Below are 16264 nucleotides of genomic sequence, written 5' to 3'. Positions count from 1 at the left end.
CACTTAAATTAAACTTGGAATTGAAGGCGCTTTAAATTTGAAATCGTTTCTTTCCTCACATACAAAAAAGTTGCTTTGAACTCAGTTGGCATTATATTTAATTTAAAAAATTTAAATTGAAAAACCTACAAACACATGCATTTAACCCAATGGTTATACAGTCTAAAAATAAACTATAAAAAAAGCGACTAGTTTTTTTTAGCACATGCAGCGCTAAATGCTAGATAAGCAGCATATCAGCGCTATTAAATAATAAAGGGTGGTTCAAATACAAACTGTTTAGTGTAAGCACTCGCTGCGAAAAAAAGATTTCATATTTTTTCCGTTAGAAAAGTCGAAAGCGAAGAGGTTTTGCTCTTTTAGCTGAGGGCGAATCAAACAGATTATTATGATTCATACAAATTCATTATGATTTAAGCAATTACAGATTTATTAGCTACATATGTATGTACATATATACTGGGTTCCAGGCCAAAAAGCCATCTCGGGAAACGAAATAGCTAATGAGATTGCCTAAAATGGAAAACGTATGGCTACCGAACCAGTACAGCAAATATGTAAGTCGCTAAAAACAATACATAATGAAATTTCTAAAAAGGCTGACAGACGGATCAAGGGGAAATGGAATGCCTTAAGCAGATGCAGAATCGCCAAGATCATATGCAAAAGGGCCCTGAAGAAAAATATTTATGCTTTTTTACTCACACGTTCACAAAAAGACTACAGGACGGTAGTGGACCCAATAACAGGTCACAACTTAGTGGCATTAAATGCGAGCCGGAGCTGGATACATGCAAAAAGCGGAAGGGTACAACTCATCTGCTTCTGTACAGCGTTATTAAGAACTCGACTTAGATATCTACTAGGTATGCGCTTCAAGCGACTAGCTGAAGTATGAAAATTAGTTAACAAATCTCTCTGAAAGTTCGCAAAAAACTTTGACGTTCTATATGACAAATACACCCTCTAGTATTAAACAGAACCTCCATCTGGCGTTACTAAGGACCGGTATGTCTATGTATGGCATAAGCTAATCTAATTACAGAGGTGATACTAAAGAGGTTAAATTTTTTATTATTATTATTTTTTTTTTAAAAAGTAGTCACTATTGAACCACCCTATGCATATTTTTACTTTTTGTTATACTTAGTATATACACATACCATATGTACATATTTTTATTGCGTAAGCTGTATTGCAATTAAACGATAACGTTGAGCATTGTTTTGATAATTCATATCATTTAATCGTTTACCCCATATACCATAACTACATATGTATACATTTCTATATGTACAATACATGTGTATGCATGTGTAAGATGTGCTATATTATAATATGCATACTTATACTTAGCTTATGTGCATGTGTTTGTTTTTAAACTATTTATACAATTACAAAATTGAAATATTTAATCAAGTGATAAAGCGCTTCAGGTGCAATGCTGGCTGGCGTATGCGGAAATCTAAGCACATACATATATACATATACATACATACACTTGTGCATACTTTACAATTAATTCATATGAAATGCGCAGCGCAGAAATTTGTTTGCACACAATTTTTTAATATAGAATACTTTGGTGGCATTATCTCCTTAAAATAAGCACAATTGTCTGCAGCAGTGGGGGGGAGTAGAAAAATTAGCGCCATCTGAAGAAATAATAGCTCTTACACTCGTATATATACATACAAGTATACTTATGTATAAGATATCTGTATGCAAAGCCTTATATAATATTTTAATAGATTTTTGCATAATTTTAAAATATTGTGATTTTTAATTTATATTTTTGTGAAACAAATTATTTTATTTTCAATTGCCGCTTGTTCTCGCAACTTCATTGACCACCTCCACGCACAGGAATGTCTACATAACAGACACATACACACATATAAAAATACATATAGTCACTTTGTATGTTTGTAAGCATGTAATACTGCGCGCTGCATTAATTACACGCCGGAAGTTGTTTATTTTCTTTGTTTTCCTACTTTATTGTTGCTGCTGCTAAAATTTAATTTTTTATGCTTTTTCTTGTTTCAATTTCTATTGTGCAAATTGATTATAAATATTCCTTCATTTTCCTAAATTTTTGTTGTTGTGTAAGTTTTTGCTTTTGCATTTGTAATTTTAGAGGTCAGCAATGTCGTCGAATTGTTGCTACTTTTGTTTTTTTGCTATATTTTTGCTTCGCTGTCTCTACTGCAATACATTGTGTTTAATTGGTTGTTGTTGTTTTTCAGTTTCGTACCCACTGTTCGTTGTTGTTTTTCGTTTTTTGCTTTGTCGTCATTTGCTTTAATTTTTGCTTATAAATTTGTTAATATGTGTGCATTTATTATTTGAATGCAACTTTGTGTTTTGCTGTTGTGAATAGCGGCGTTGCTAAAATAACAACAACAACGATATCAGCTGCTGCGCTTCGCTTTGCGACACTTTACTTCGTTTTGACGATTTTACACGCGCTAATGATAAAAACAAACACACATATGTATGTATGTAAATGTTTTTTTTTCTTCTTTTGCATTACACATGCCTGTTAGTATGTACATACATATGTGTGTATATTTAAATATGTGCATACCTAAGCAAAGAGCCGCTGACTTTTACCCTTTTTTGTGTTTTAAATACAAATATGCGTATGCATATGTATGTAAGTGTGCGTGTTTTTAATTCATAAAATTATATACTTATATTATATATGCATGTAGGTGTATAGTCGCCTGACTAGCATATATATACATACTCGTATATGCACATATGCATACATATCTAATATACTACACTTTAAGTAAATTCACCTGTAATTAATCTTATCGCACCTCTCTATCTCTTAGACACTTAGGGGGCTTAATCCAAACACACGTATGTATGTCTGTACAATATATAAGTAGGTTTGTTTGCATATACATACATACATACATATGTATGTTTGCATACTATGCTTGAATCAATCAAGGTTATATAAATGTCGACCTTGTCCATTTTGAATGCTTTTACTGCGAATTGCTATTTTTGCTCTTACTGTGTGTCGTGGTTGCTGCTTTGATTTGTGCTGCTGCTGATTTTTTTAATCTAAAAACAGGGCCTCGCATAGCAATATGTACATAAAATAGAGACATATGTACATGAAATAGAAACTATGCGAAACAGTTCAACATAAGCTTTAGGTTTTTCAAAACATAAAACTTAAGCTATTGAGATGTTGTATTAAGTCGAAAAAGCTGCGGATAAAATGTGATTTCTCTGAGAATTTAAGAAAACAGCAGATGGGAATAATCATACTTTTAAATTATCTGTTATTATTTTTAATTTAAATTTTATATTAAAAGCTAATTTCCTAAAGCCAATTTATACAAACTTTGCTTCAAACTAATTCTCCCGCATACTAGCGCAAGTTCATCATCAGCTGTTATCATCTAAAGATCGCATTTCACCTCACCTGCTTTAAGGAGCAATGTATGGATTCTTATTAGATTACATACTTAGTACGTATCGACATGGTGAAATTCGTTCAACACATGAGCATTACAAAACGGTTGCACATTTTGACAATTCTCAAATTCACCACTGCCTGAACGCACTCTCTACACGATATGCAACTCTGAAGTAAGTCCAACCAGCAACTCGCTTCGTCTCCTTCTCGCACACTAATCCAGCCTGTTAATAATAATAAAAAATTGGTTGGAATATTGCACATACAGTTCAAAAGAAACGGGTTGGCAGCCCTGTGCAATGCACTTGTGTCATCCTCTTTTAACTTGCAAAGAATGATCTGAAACTAATTTGAAAAGTCAGACATAAAGTAGTGTGACCGATTTTCTCATTTGCCATTTAGTGTGCGTGTGTGTATTTGTGTACTGACATTTTCATTTCGTTGCTGCGTTTTAAACTGATTGCAGTAATAAAGTGTGAAGATTTAGTAAATTAATAAATTTGTTTCAGAAAATTAATTGTGGAAAAGCATAAAAGTTAGTATATATAGAGGTTATCTAGTGGACGGTGCTTTAAAAATTAATTAATTTGATTGTAAGCTTCGTGAATTAGCTCCCAAAGACGTGTAAATGTGTCATATTAGGTGTGCGTAAAAAAATTGTGTAGCATATTATTAATGTATGAACATATTGTACATAATTCTGATTGTACGCATAAGTGCATTGAAAAGAAAGATGTGTAGTTATTTTTGTTGCGCATATAAGTCAAAGCCTCATATTAATATTATTTGCAGTAGCCAAAGTCGCAGCGCTGACGTATATGCTTATGTTTGGTAGGTTTTATTTCGAGGCAATTGTAACAGAAAGAAAAAATACCATCTAGATTGTAGTGCAATGGTGCCAGCATTAACAGAAGAAGTAAGGAAACAAACAGTGCGAAAACAGAATTCCCGTAAGCAGCGGACAAAGAAATTATACGAAGTTTAATGCGAGCGCAATGGTGCAATGTGCCGTCGTTCGTTCGGTTGCAAATTGTAGAAAATTCCTAATTACGTTTTTGTAATTAATGTTTGAGTGTGTGCGTCTAAATATGATTAAAAACAAAGGCAATTACTCATTTTGTACAGTGATGTGCGCAGTCATAATTCGTAGTTTATCAAATCAGTCGTGTGATAAGGTCGAAGATCAACAAAAGTAAATAAATGCGGTCAAAAAAGTTTAATGACACCAAAATAAAGTAAATATCAGCATCTACGAACCTACAAAGAAAAAAAAAACAAATGTGTTAAATTTGACAACCATTCGCATATAATATATACTTACATATGTTCAAATAAGATTTTCCATTGACTTGCCAGACTATCACAATTTAAAATATTTTATTTATATTTCTGTGTTTGCTGGCATCTCTGTGCAACTATACATATGGCAACAGTTTGCAATTTGACATTCAGTATTTTCCTAAAAAGTAGCTGCATTCTTCTAACCAGCGAACTATTGACCAAGCAAAAGGGAAATAAATAGCTTGTTTTTGTAGACGTTCGCTTGCTGTTATCTCTGTTTATTTGCTGTATATTTTGTTTTCATTTTCCTTAGGTTTTACGTTGATTGCCTTTGTGCTGGTCATAAAATTATTCACTGAATTCATGGTCGGTTCGCGAACGATACAAATAAAATTTGTTTTTTTTTTTTTTTTGGTAGTGTGCATAACCAGCATATATAATTGAAAAATAGTACTTTTTATTATTGCAAGGTGGTGTATTTTAAGTGTTCTTGCAATTTGTTGCAATATGTGAAAGCTTTTTATCTGTGTTTTGTGCGTTGTGATAAATTCGACAAAATAATAGATTAGTATAAAGAATTCAAACGAATGAAGTACTCATATAAAAAAATTAATAGAAAACAACAACACTTACACACAGTAGCCTTGAACTTTTTTCCCTTCACATCAATTTTTGTCTTGTCTTTGCTCTGCTTCTTTTTCTAATTTTTTGATTATCTCAAAGAATTGGGAAAAAATTTTTTGTGTGCACAAAATTTTGAAATCATTTTGATTTAGATTTTTTCTCATTTTCCCCTAACTAGAACGTAAATTTTTGCTTATAAAGAGGAGCGATATACAGAGAAGGCGTGTGCATTGAAAGTTGTCTCAACTATAGTAAGGAAGTATTCCAATTGTGGCTCGCAGCAAAGAAGCAAAGCAGACGCCAAAAAACTTGGAAAAAGTCGCTCGACAACTACAATTAACTCGACCGCAAAATAAAGCAATCATTGCAATAGTGACATCCGCGCTGCAAATTGCAACTTTGTGGCTGGTGTGCTTGTCGCGTTCGTTGCCAAAGCTATAAACAGGAGACAAAGTTGATTAGCTACCGACATTGTTTTCAATTCTGCTGCCCCCTTTAGCTAAAACGCCGCGAAGTTTGTGCGTGTATGTGTCACTCAACGCCACATATCAAAATATAAAGCAGCGATTTGGGGAGGTAGGCATAGCACGGAGCACATACTATTACAAGTTGTATGCTGCGCGGAACCAGCGAAGGTGCTAAAAGTGACGTATATATACGCCATTAACATATTGGTTGCTAGAAACGGTTGAAGGGCAGTGCAAAAGTGGAATAAGTAAACTTTGATTAGTCACCAAGCAACCCACGGAAATATACAAATAAGCATATATTTGTATTCTGTGTATATGAGTTGCATTGAAAAGGCTTGACTATTTGAACAACACTATTTGCAGGCTTAACTCTTGTTTGCAGCTAAACCAAACACAACAGATAATTAGCTGTTTGCGGTGCACTTAAAACTTCCAACTGTTAAGATAGACAACCAAGCTGTGCCTAATTGCTGCTGAAGCATCAGTAAAAAAAAGAAAATCAAAAAACAATAAATAACTCGGCATAAAAAGAATACTGCTAAAACAGTAATATGGAGTCGGATGAGGATTCTTATGAGATGGAGAATGTTGATTCCGGCAATGTATCGTCAGGCGATGAGGGCGATGAAGATTTCGGTATGGAAGTCGATATACCCTCCTCACATGATCGCCAAATGGAAACCGAGGAGTATCAATATGAAGTGCTCTCCACAGATGAAATAGTACTGCATCAGCGTGAAATAATCGATGAAGTCAACAATGTGCTCAAGGTAATAGCTTAAATATGCATTTTGTATGTGTATTAATTAATAAAGAGGGGCATATAAATCACTTGACTTAAACGTCATATAAAAAGCTGTGCTTGTGAAGTTCAAGTTGTTAATGTTTGTTTATCGCGAAAATATCAGCTGTTTTTGAAAGACTGCCTTTTTACAGTTAAATATACAATTTTATAATAGCTTTTTAAGTTTTAAACCTACGCTATAAAAGAAAGTTAGGTGTTCTTTTAACCCTTGTATTCGCTGCAAATTGGTTTTAACTGATATATTTGACGGAAAAAATTATGTGCAAAAATTCACATATCTAATAAAAATAATATTGTTAGTCTATACCCATGCTACAGATTTTTAATCCCTGCCATCAGTATTTACGAAATCTAACAATGATCTGCAGCAGCTGCTAACCCTAACACCCTTACCTTACAAAAACTTCAACGCTGCTGCATATTTACGACCTTCACGCTGAAGGTTGCCAATTACAATGTGCTTTAGTGCCATGATGATATAACAATCGCTTTCGCTTTTGAATCCTAGTCTCTGAACACACACTTCCGAAAAACAGATGCATTTGAATAACATACCTTATATATACCTCCCACACGAGCGCACATTTTTTACTTACAACAAGTTGTAGGGGTGAATTGAAAAAAGAGATTATTGTGTCAGCCAAGTGCAGTTACGAAATGTATAACAGCACACTCACACACAAAGCCTTTCTGCTGACCTATTTAACAAAAATTTGTATATACATATGTATGTATAAGCGCATTCTTAATGCTAACAAGCTAAAAAACGAATATATTGCAACTGCAATCTTTTGTTGTCAACACGCGATGTTGAAAAATTCCATTGCATTAATATACATATTCTTTTTACTTTCATTCGCAATATTTTACTGATAAGTTGCAAACTTGTTTTTGCCCTGCCCCTCAACGACGGTTTTGTTTGTTTACAAACAATATTTTTTGCAAATCTGTTGAGAGTTATTGTGCATATGCGAGTCAATATGTACGTATGTACGTCAATTTACAAATGCTGTTGCATAGATTTTTGCAATGACAAGCATATTTCTATTTTCGTGTTGGTAAAGCGGAACAGCTGTTGGTTCGGCTCTTGTCTATAAATAGTTGTTTTGACGTCAATTTAGCCCTTTTTACACGAAATACTGCATGCATTTTTATTTGCATAACGTGACATTGAAAATTGATAGCCAAATAGTCGATTGAGTAGGGGAATCTGGTTGCAGCTAGACATTCTGCACTCAAATTTATTTACACTAAAAAAAGCTCAAAGAAAATTATGCGTAAAATAGACAACTAAACTATTAATAAAGCCGGTAATTCGTTGCATATATATTTTCTTAAAATTTCTTTTAATTTTCTGCTCATGTGCCATCTTTCCAGCTGCCGCCCACAATAATCCGCATACTGCTGAATCACTATAAATGGGATAAGGAAAAGCTGCTAGAGAAATATTTTGATGGCAACATAGAGGAATTCTTCAAGGGCGCACATGTCATCAATCCATTCAACAAATCTACCAATCCAAGTCGTCTTAAGGTTCGTATTTATTGAGCACGTTTACGCCATGTATGTGTAGCATATTAATATCCTTTCTGCACTTCATGCACACAGTTGTCCAAAAATCCAGTGGAGGAATGCGAAATTTGTTTCTCATTGCTGTCACCCGATGTAAGTGAAACACAGTTTCTTGCCGTAAAATTCTATTACCATATAGTTTCGCTTATCCATTATGCACTTTGCAGGGCATGACTGGTCTGGAGTGTGGCCATCGCTTTTGCTTGGTCTGTTGGCGTGAGTATTTAACCACAAAGATCGTCACCGAAGGTCTCGGTCAATCCATCTCGTGCGCCGCACATGGCTGTGATATTTTAGTCGACGACGTTACCGTCACCAAACTAGTGGATCCGCGTGTCAAAGTGAAATACCAACAATTGATCACAAACAGTTTTGTCGAATGTAATCAGCTATTACGCTGGTGTCCGTCCGTCGACTGTACGAATGCAATTAAAGTGTCGTATGGTGATGCACGCCCCGTGAGTTGCAAATGTGGGCATGTATTTTGCTTTGCCTGCGGTGAAAATTGGCATGATCCCGTCAAATGTTGTTGGCTGAAAAAGTGGATTAAGAAGTGCGACGACGATTCGGAGACATCCAATTGGATAGCGGCTAACACCAAAGAGTGTCCAAAGTGTAATGTGACGATCGAAAAGGATGGCGGCTGCAATCATATGGTGTGCAAAAATCAAAATTGTAAACACGATTTTTGTTGGGTGTGTTTGGGTTCATGGGAGCCGCACGGTTCATCGTGGTATAACTGCAATCGCTACGATGAGGACGAGGCGAAGGCGGCGCGTGATGCACAGGAGAAGTTGCGCTCCTCATTGGCAAGGTGCGTGTTTAGCAAATTTGCATTTAAATTTTTTTTAATAATAAACAACTTTAAATTGCTGCTCCATTAAGGTATTTGCATTACTACAATCGTTATATGAATCACATGCAGTCGTTGAAATTTGAGAACAAACTTTATGCGGCTGTCAAACATAAAATGGAGGAGATGCAACAACACAATATGTCCTGGATTGAAGTGTGTAGCCATGCTTATTTACTAAGAAAATGTTAAGTATACATTTGATAATTTTTTTTTTGTATTACTTAGGTGCAATTCTTGAAAAAGGCCGTAGATATACTCTGCCAGTGCCGTCAAACACTCATGTACACATACGTGTTTGCCTACTATCTGAAGAAGAACAATCAGTCAATGATCTTTGAGGATAATCAAAAGGATTTGGAATCAGCAACTGAGAAACTGTCTGAGTACTTGGAACGTGATATAACTTCAGAGAATTTGGCTGATATTAAACAAAAAGTGCAGGATAAATATAGGTGAGTGAAATACACCCTAAAACTAGTTTACAATGGAATAGTTTTTGGGTTATTCTTAAAAATTTTTTTATTTGCGGATTTATTTTTGGTTTTTTATCGCTTTTAAATAGGAATTTTGAATATATTTTAAACATATACTTATTAATATAAATTTTTATAATTCAAATTTGTATTTTTTTTAAATTTTTTACTTCTATTATTTTCAGTACACACATATTTCTTTTTGTAAAAATTTAATACATTTTTTAATATTAATTTAAAAATACTTGTAAATATATTTTCTATATTTTATTATCATAATTTTTGATCCTTATGACTTATTAATTATTTGTTGCTTAAGTGTTCTTTGTAATAATTTTTTTTTTTATTAAAAAGTTTTTATGCGTAGAGACACGGTTGCAAATAATGTATTAGAAAATAATTGAATTAACATTTGATATAAAATTTATTATTAAAATTATATTAAAAAAAAAAATGTTTATTTTAAGAAATGTTTTTTTATTATTATATATATTTTTAAATAATTAATATATAATTTTTTGTATGTTATATTTTATGTTTCTGTTTATTTTTTATACTTTTTCATATTGTTTTACTTTGTATGTTTTTATTTTGACATTTTTTTAGTCTCTTTTGTTGTTTGTTTAAATTGTATTTGTATTTATTTTTTTTGCTTTTTAAGTTTTTTAAATTTATTTTATTTATTAAATTTTTTTATTTTTTTAAATTTTAATTTTTCTTATTTATATATATATTTTTAAATTGTTTATATTTAATTTTTTTCTACTTTTTCATAATTTTTTACTTTATAAATTTTTTATTTATATTTTAATATTTTTTTAATTAATTAATTTTTTAATTTGTTTTTTGATAATGTATTTTTTTTTTATTTTTTGAATTAATTTATTTTTTAAATTTGTTTTTTAGTTTATTTTTTACTGTTTTTAGTTTTTAAATGTTTAATATATTTTTATTTTGTTTTTTATTAATTATTAAATTTTTAAAAAATTTATATATATACTTTTTTTATGTTATATTTTATGTTTTTGTTTACATTTATGTATATTTAATTCTTTTCTACCCTTTTTATTTTATATATTTTTTATTTTAAATGTTTTTAGAAAATTCATTTTTTTTTCAATATATTTTTACATGTTTTTTTTTATATTTTGAGATTTTTTTATTTATTTTTTGAATTAATTTATTTTTAAAATTTTTTTTAATTTGTGTTTTTATTTTTAACTTTTTTTATATTTTTAATTTTTTAAATTTATTTTTTATAGTTTTTAGTTTTTAAATGTTTTATATATTTATATTTATTATTTTTTATTAATTATTAAATAGTTTTGTATTTCAAAAATTTTTTATTTATAATTTTTTGTATGTTATATTTTATGTTGTGGTATACATTTATCTATGTATATCTCATTTTTTTTCTACGTTATATATTTTTTATTTTATTTATATTTTTACTTCGAAAATTCTCTTTTCAAAATGTATTAAAAATTTCGTCTCCCATCAGGTATTGCGAGAAGCGTCGCAAGGTGCTGCTGGATCATGTGCATGAAGGCTACGAGAAGGACTGGTGGGAGTATACAGAATGACGCGAATCCTGGATGGATGATTAAAAAGCACCAACAAAAACATAATTTTCATTGAATAAACAATAGAGCAGAGCCGAGCAGAGAACGGGCGGAAGCAGCAGTCTGAGAACAGTTATAATGATGCCACTAGTGTTTATCGAATGAAAATGCATGAAAAAAACATTAAAAAAACGAAACTGAAAATAAGAAAAGCGCAACTCGCACAGAGCTGTAGCAGGCATGTGGCAATAAAATGGGGCCGGAGTGGTGGATGCAACGCGTACATTATTAGCCAATGCTATATAAATATATATATATATATATGTGTGTGTGTGTTTGTTTGACGTTTGTATGTGTGTGTAGCGCATAGCGTTCACGGCGCGAAAATCAACAAAACACCAACAACAACAACCAACAATGCGACAGGCGAATAATGGAAATAATACTGCTTAACAAGACTTAAGTTGCAAATTTATTATGAAATTGTAATAAGTAAATTACGCAAAAAACAGGAAATTTCTCAAAAAAGTAGAAAAAAATGAAAATATGCAAATCCAACAAATACTAGCAATACAAAAACACTAAAACCAATACGTTACTTATGTATATAACTGTATGTACATATAAAGAACTAGCACCAATTAGGCAGGCAGGCAGGCAGGCATCAGTTGCAGCGCGGGCGGCGCATGTTGCCACCGCATTGGTAATTTGCAGTGAAAGTAACACAAATGTTTAGTCGACAACGAGGAAAGGTTGCACTGTCATTTGCCAAAGCCACCAGCGCACAGACACATACAAACACAATCATACGATTTACACGCAACACCACTACTCCGCACCGCGAGCCGACAACAACCAGCCGCTAACTGCAAATACTCGCATGCATGCTTTGGTTGACTTCTTGCTTAAAAGCATTTGTTGTTATTGTTTTTTGTTTTGTTTTTGGTTTGGCGTGCTTGCTGTTTTCAACAGATTTCTACTTGAAATAGGTCTTATTAAGCAAATTAGCGTTAGAGTGGCGTTTTAAAGCAACAACAGTTTATTCTACACAACAACAACTACACAAAATGTATATGCTAGAGCATAGTATGTAGTTAGCGTTAGCAATGCGAATTCGAAAATTCGGCGAATATGTAGACTTTCATTTTAGTGCGCATGGCAAGCAGTAAACAAACATTTCAAGAGATTTCGAAAAACCAGCAAAAAGTTACGAAAGTTTGTGTGTTTTGAGTGCAAGCGCTCGGTGGCAAGCGTTCGTATCAGAGTTGCCCACGCGGCTGGCTGATTTAGCATAGTATGCAAGATTTTGTTATGTAAAATTAATGTTTAGTAGTTGGAAGCAAACAAATTTGTAATTGTTTTGTGTTCTTATTAATATTAATATTATTATTTTTTAATTTAAATTTAAATGAAGCTGAACGCAAAAGAAATGTTAAGTTTTTCTCATATGATTGTCATTATTTTTATGTTGATACTTATTTTGTAGTGTATAAAATCGCAATTTTATTCAAAACCGTCACACAACATTCACTCAATGCAAAATGCACACAGCAACAACAACAACAACATGAAAAACAATACAAATTTACTATGCAAATTTTAGACGCTCATTTAGCAGCAGCAACAACAGGAAAAACCAAAAAGAAAAGTAAACAGAAGCATTTTTGAAAAAAACTTTTGGAAATTTCTATTTTTCAAATTCAAAAAAAATAAAATTGTAACTAAATATTAGCGGTGTCAGGTGCGCAAAATTGGCAGCAAGGCAGTAGCTGAAATTAAGTGAAATTTAATTTTGAAAAAAAAATGCTAAAACAAAATATGTAAAATCAAACAGAGTCCACAAGTAAAAGAAAAATATATATATACATAACATTAGCAGTTATTTAAACTTGTTTAAAAGCTAAACAACAAAACATTACTGTGCATAACAAATGCAAGGCAATGTTGATAAAAATATTTTAGCAAGCGAAAAAAAACAACAACAAAATAAAACAAAACAAATTATAGTTATATAATAATAAATAGTTATATAAAACTGCAAAACTATATATATAAAAAAGCATGCATACACATATAAATAGCTAACACCAACACAAACAAATATTTAAAAACAAAAAATTTAAATAAAATAAAATAAAAAAGCTACCGGCAAAAATTCAAAGCAAACGAAGCAACTGGTTATAATATTGTCATCAAATTAAAAAGAAAATGCAGGCAGTGCAACTAAATTACCAAAAAAAAAAATATTAAAACACAAACCTGGCAATTTTCCAAATTTTATTTAAACTCTAAGTCGTCAATGCTTAGCTGCGCTACTTAATTTCGAACGTTTCTGCAGCATTTCATATTAAAGAAACCCATTTTTTTGTTCAAAATGCGTTTCTCAGATTTTTACAAAATTTAAATTAAGTTAAGCCTTGCCTTTACAGCGCTTATTTTGCCTACAGTTAGAAACGAAAAAATTGAATTAAAAATGAGCTAAAAAATTCGAAATAAAAAATTATTAAATTTTGAAGTAGACGTTTACAAAAAAAATTTTAATAAAAAAAAATAATAATTTTTAGAAACGAAAAAATTAAATAAAAAATTACCTAAAAAAAATTCTAAAACAAATTATTAAATTTTTAAGTTAACGTTAATAAAAATAAAAAATTTTATTTCTAAAAAATTAAAAAATTTGAACAAAAATTGTTTAAAAAAATTCTAAATAAAAAATTATCAAATTTTTAAGTAAACGTTTATAAAAAAAAATTTAAATAAAAAATTATATTTTTTGCGTTTCTGAATGCAATTTAAATATTTTTGTATGTGTTGGCTGTTCTGTTGTACGTTTTAAGCGCCTGCTTGCTCACTTAACTTTAAGGCGTCAGCTCCATCCAGTAATCCAGCGCTATTAAAGACATGTAGTTAAAGTGTTTGCAAATGCAACTATTTTTTAAAATATCATAAAAAATTATGTTTAAAATAAACACAGACTTTGTATGTGTTGTGTTACAACAACATTGCGCCCATTTAGCCATCGCCCTTAGCTTATAGACGACCCAATTAGAATGCACCACAAATCATGCTAGTTAAACCCCATTATTTTCAGTGTATTACATACATACATATAATGCGTAAACAAAGAGGAAATCATGAAAAATTAATAATACAATAGTAAATAAAAAACATTTGAATTTGCAAAATTTAGAAAGAGCGTAAAATAAATTCAATATAAAGGTCTTCGATGCTTTAAACATTGTGTAAATAGTTATTAAAATTGATTAATTAAAGCAGCAAAAACATCAAAGCGAGTAAAGTCGAACAAAAACAAACAGACAAATAATAAAAAACTGCAAAAAAAATAATAAAATATATAAAAATAAACATAAACAAATGCATTTTTATTTTCACTGTTTATTTGGTGGCTGAGGTTGCTTAAAAGCAGAATTTTTACTATTATTTTACAATTTTAATTAATATTCTTTTTAAATAATTTTATTTGAATACTGCTTTCAAATTATTATTTTTAATTTCATGTTTGTTTTGTTTTTAAATTTTTTGTTTTAACTAATTTTGTATTCAAAAAATTTAATTAATTTTTTTTTGATTGTTTTTTTTTTGTGTATTTTAAATTATTATTTTTTATTATTATTATTTTTTTATTATTTTATTATTATTTTTTACTACTTTTTTAAAATAATTTTTAAAAATTTTTTTGTTTCTTTTTATTTTCTTATTTTTTTAAATATTTTTGTTTTTTGTTTTTTAATTATTTTTTCTTTTTTAATTATTTTTTATTTTTTAATATTTTTTAAATTATTTTTTTTATTATTTTTTATTTTATATTAAATTATTTTTTTTTTATTATTAGTTTTTATTTTATTTTAAATTATTATTTTTTTATTATTATTTTTTATTTTATTTTAAATTATTTTTTTTTTAATTTTTTTTTTCAAAATTATTTTTGTTTTAAATTATTTTTTTTTTTAATAATTTTTTTTTAAATTATTTTTTTTTAAATTATTTTTTTTTAAATAATTTTTTTACTATTTTTAAATTGTAAATGAACTCATTAACATTCGCTGTTTGCGATTTCTCTGTTCATTAACACTCTCTGTTATTAACATTATCTGATGCAAGTGCCGCATTTGCGTTGCATACCCAAAGGCGCACTGCAGGCGCTGGTTACTTGCTGGGCATTTATGCGCGCCTGGTGTTTTGGCAGGCGGTCGATGTCAACGAAAAAATTTAACTGGCACATGCATGTGTGTAAGCGACAAGGGGTGTGCATGTAATTTTAAGGAGTATTTATTATATTTTTAATACAGACGTAAAAAAATTAAGTTTAGACAATTTTTTTAAATTTAAAATATTTTTTTTTGAAAAAATAATTTTTTTTAATAATATAAATGGCGTAATTAAGGTTGCCAGGTTTTTAAAATAATAATATCAATTTCAATGTAGACTGTAAAAAATTAAGTTGCGGCATATTTTTTTGTAAACAATATTTTATGTTTTCGGAAGAGTTTTAAATATTTTTAATGCAATCAACTGGCAACCCTACTTAAAGCAATAATACATAAAAAAAAATAATATTTTAATGTAACATATGTACACTGCGAAAAAATTTGCAATGTGTGTTTTTGAAATTTTTTTACATATTTTGAATGCCATCAAAAGGGCTGCCAAGTGTTTTAAATAAAAATATTAAATTTAAAGTTAACTCTTATCTCAGTAAATGGGTAGTTAAAGAAAGGTGACTGCAATTTTTTTTATTTAGAGAATATAATAAAAATGTTTGTAAGGTTGCCAACACTTCATCTGTAAATTTAAATAAATATATCAAAATAAAACACAACAGCATGTTTTTGCCTATAATTTAGTATTCTCGTAAACAAGTTTATATTTTAAAAATTTTAGTGCAGGGTTGCCACACAATTATTTATCTGAAAGTTTTCTGAAATATTAAAATAGTAATATGGGTATCAAACGAAAGGTAATTGCAGTACCATTCTTTTTAAAATATTTTCATGCAGGGTTGCCAGCATTTTGCCTATTAAAATAAAATTTAGGTTTTACATCAAAAAATGTTACTAGATTTCGGCTTTCAATTATTTTTTTATAATTCCTGTTGAATATATTGTGCTTTATACTTTTTTTGAGCAGAGTTGCCATATGAATTATTTTCGTGAAATAT

At 30.0% G+C, this 16264-nt stretch overlaps 1 protein-coding gene and 1 long non-coding RNA gene across 4 annotated transcripts; one reads left to right on the top strand and one right to left on the bottom strand.

Moving 5' to 3' along the window:
* Nucleotides 1-3818: 3818 nt before the first annotated feature.
* Nucleotides 3819-14461, top strand: ari-1 (E3 ubiquitin-protein ligase ariadne-1). Of its 3 annotated transcripts, none has more exons than XM_014244614.3 (8): nt 3819-3977; nt 5526-6587; nt 8000-8155; nt 8231-8287; nt 8362-9008; nt 9080-9203; nt 9276-9502; nt 11025-14461. In XM_014244614.3, the coding sequence occupies exons 2-8, from the start codon at nt 6369-6371 to the stop codon at nt 11104-11106; spliced, it is 1512 nt and encodes a 503-aa protein (XP_014100089.1). In that variant the 5' UTR covers nt 3819-3977; nt 5526-6368; the 3' UTR covers nt 11107-14461. The 3 variants fall into 3 exon arrangements, with proteins under 3 accessions (XP_014100089.1, XP_014100090.1, XP_014100091.1); XM_014244615.3 differs by lacking the exon at nt 3819-3977 and adding an exon at nt 4491-4677; XM_014244616.3 differs by lacking the exon at nt 3819-3977 and adding an exon at nt 5067-5193.
* LOC118680313 (uncharacterized) lies at nt 3873-4960 on the bottom strand. The gene is made up of 2 exons (XR_004975844.2): nt 4764-4960; nt 3873-4699 (listed from the first exon to the last, which is right to left on the bottom strand). It is a non-coding gene; the product is annotated as an uncharacterized lncRNA (long non-coding RNA).
* Nucleotides 14462-16264: the final 1803 nt, after the last annotated feature.

Source organism: Bactrocera oleae, chromosome 5 (assembly GCF_042242935.1).
Source record: "Bactrocera oleae isolate idBacOlea1 chromosome 5, idBacOlea1, whole genome shotgun sequence".
In the NCBI taxonomy this organism is placed as follows: Eukaryota; Metazoa; Arthropoda; class Insecta; order Diptera; family Tephritidae; genus Bactrocera; species Bactrocera oleae.
This window is presented reverse-complemented; position numbering and strand designations above follow the sequence as displayed.

Coding starts and splice junctions, on each gene's coding strand:
- ari-1 (XM_014244614.3), top strand. CDS start 6,369: ATGGAGTCGGATGAGGATTCTTATGAGATGGAGAATGTTGATTCCGGC. Junction 6,588..7,999: donor AAGTCAACAATGTGCTCAAG/GTAATAGCTTAA, acceptor CCATCTTTCCAG/CTGCCGCCCACAATAATCCG. Junction 8,288..8,361: donor TCTCATTGCTGTCACCCGAT/GTAAGTGAAACA, acceptor TGCACTTTGCAG/GGCATGACTGGTCTGGAGTG.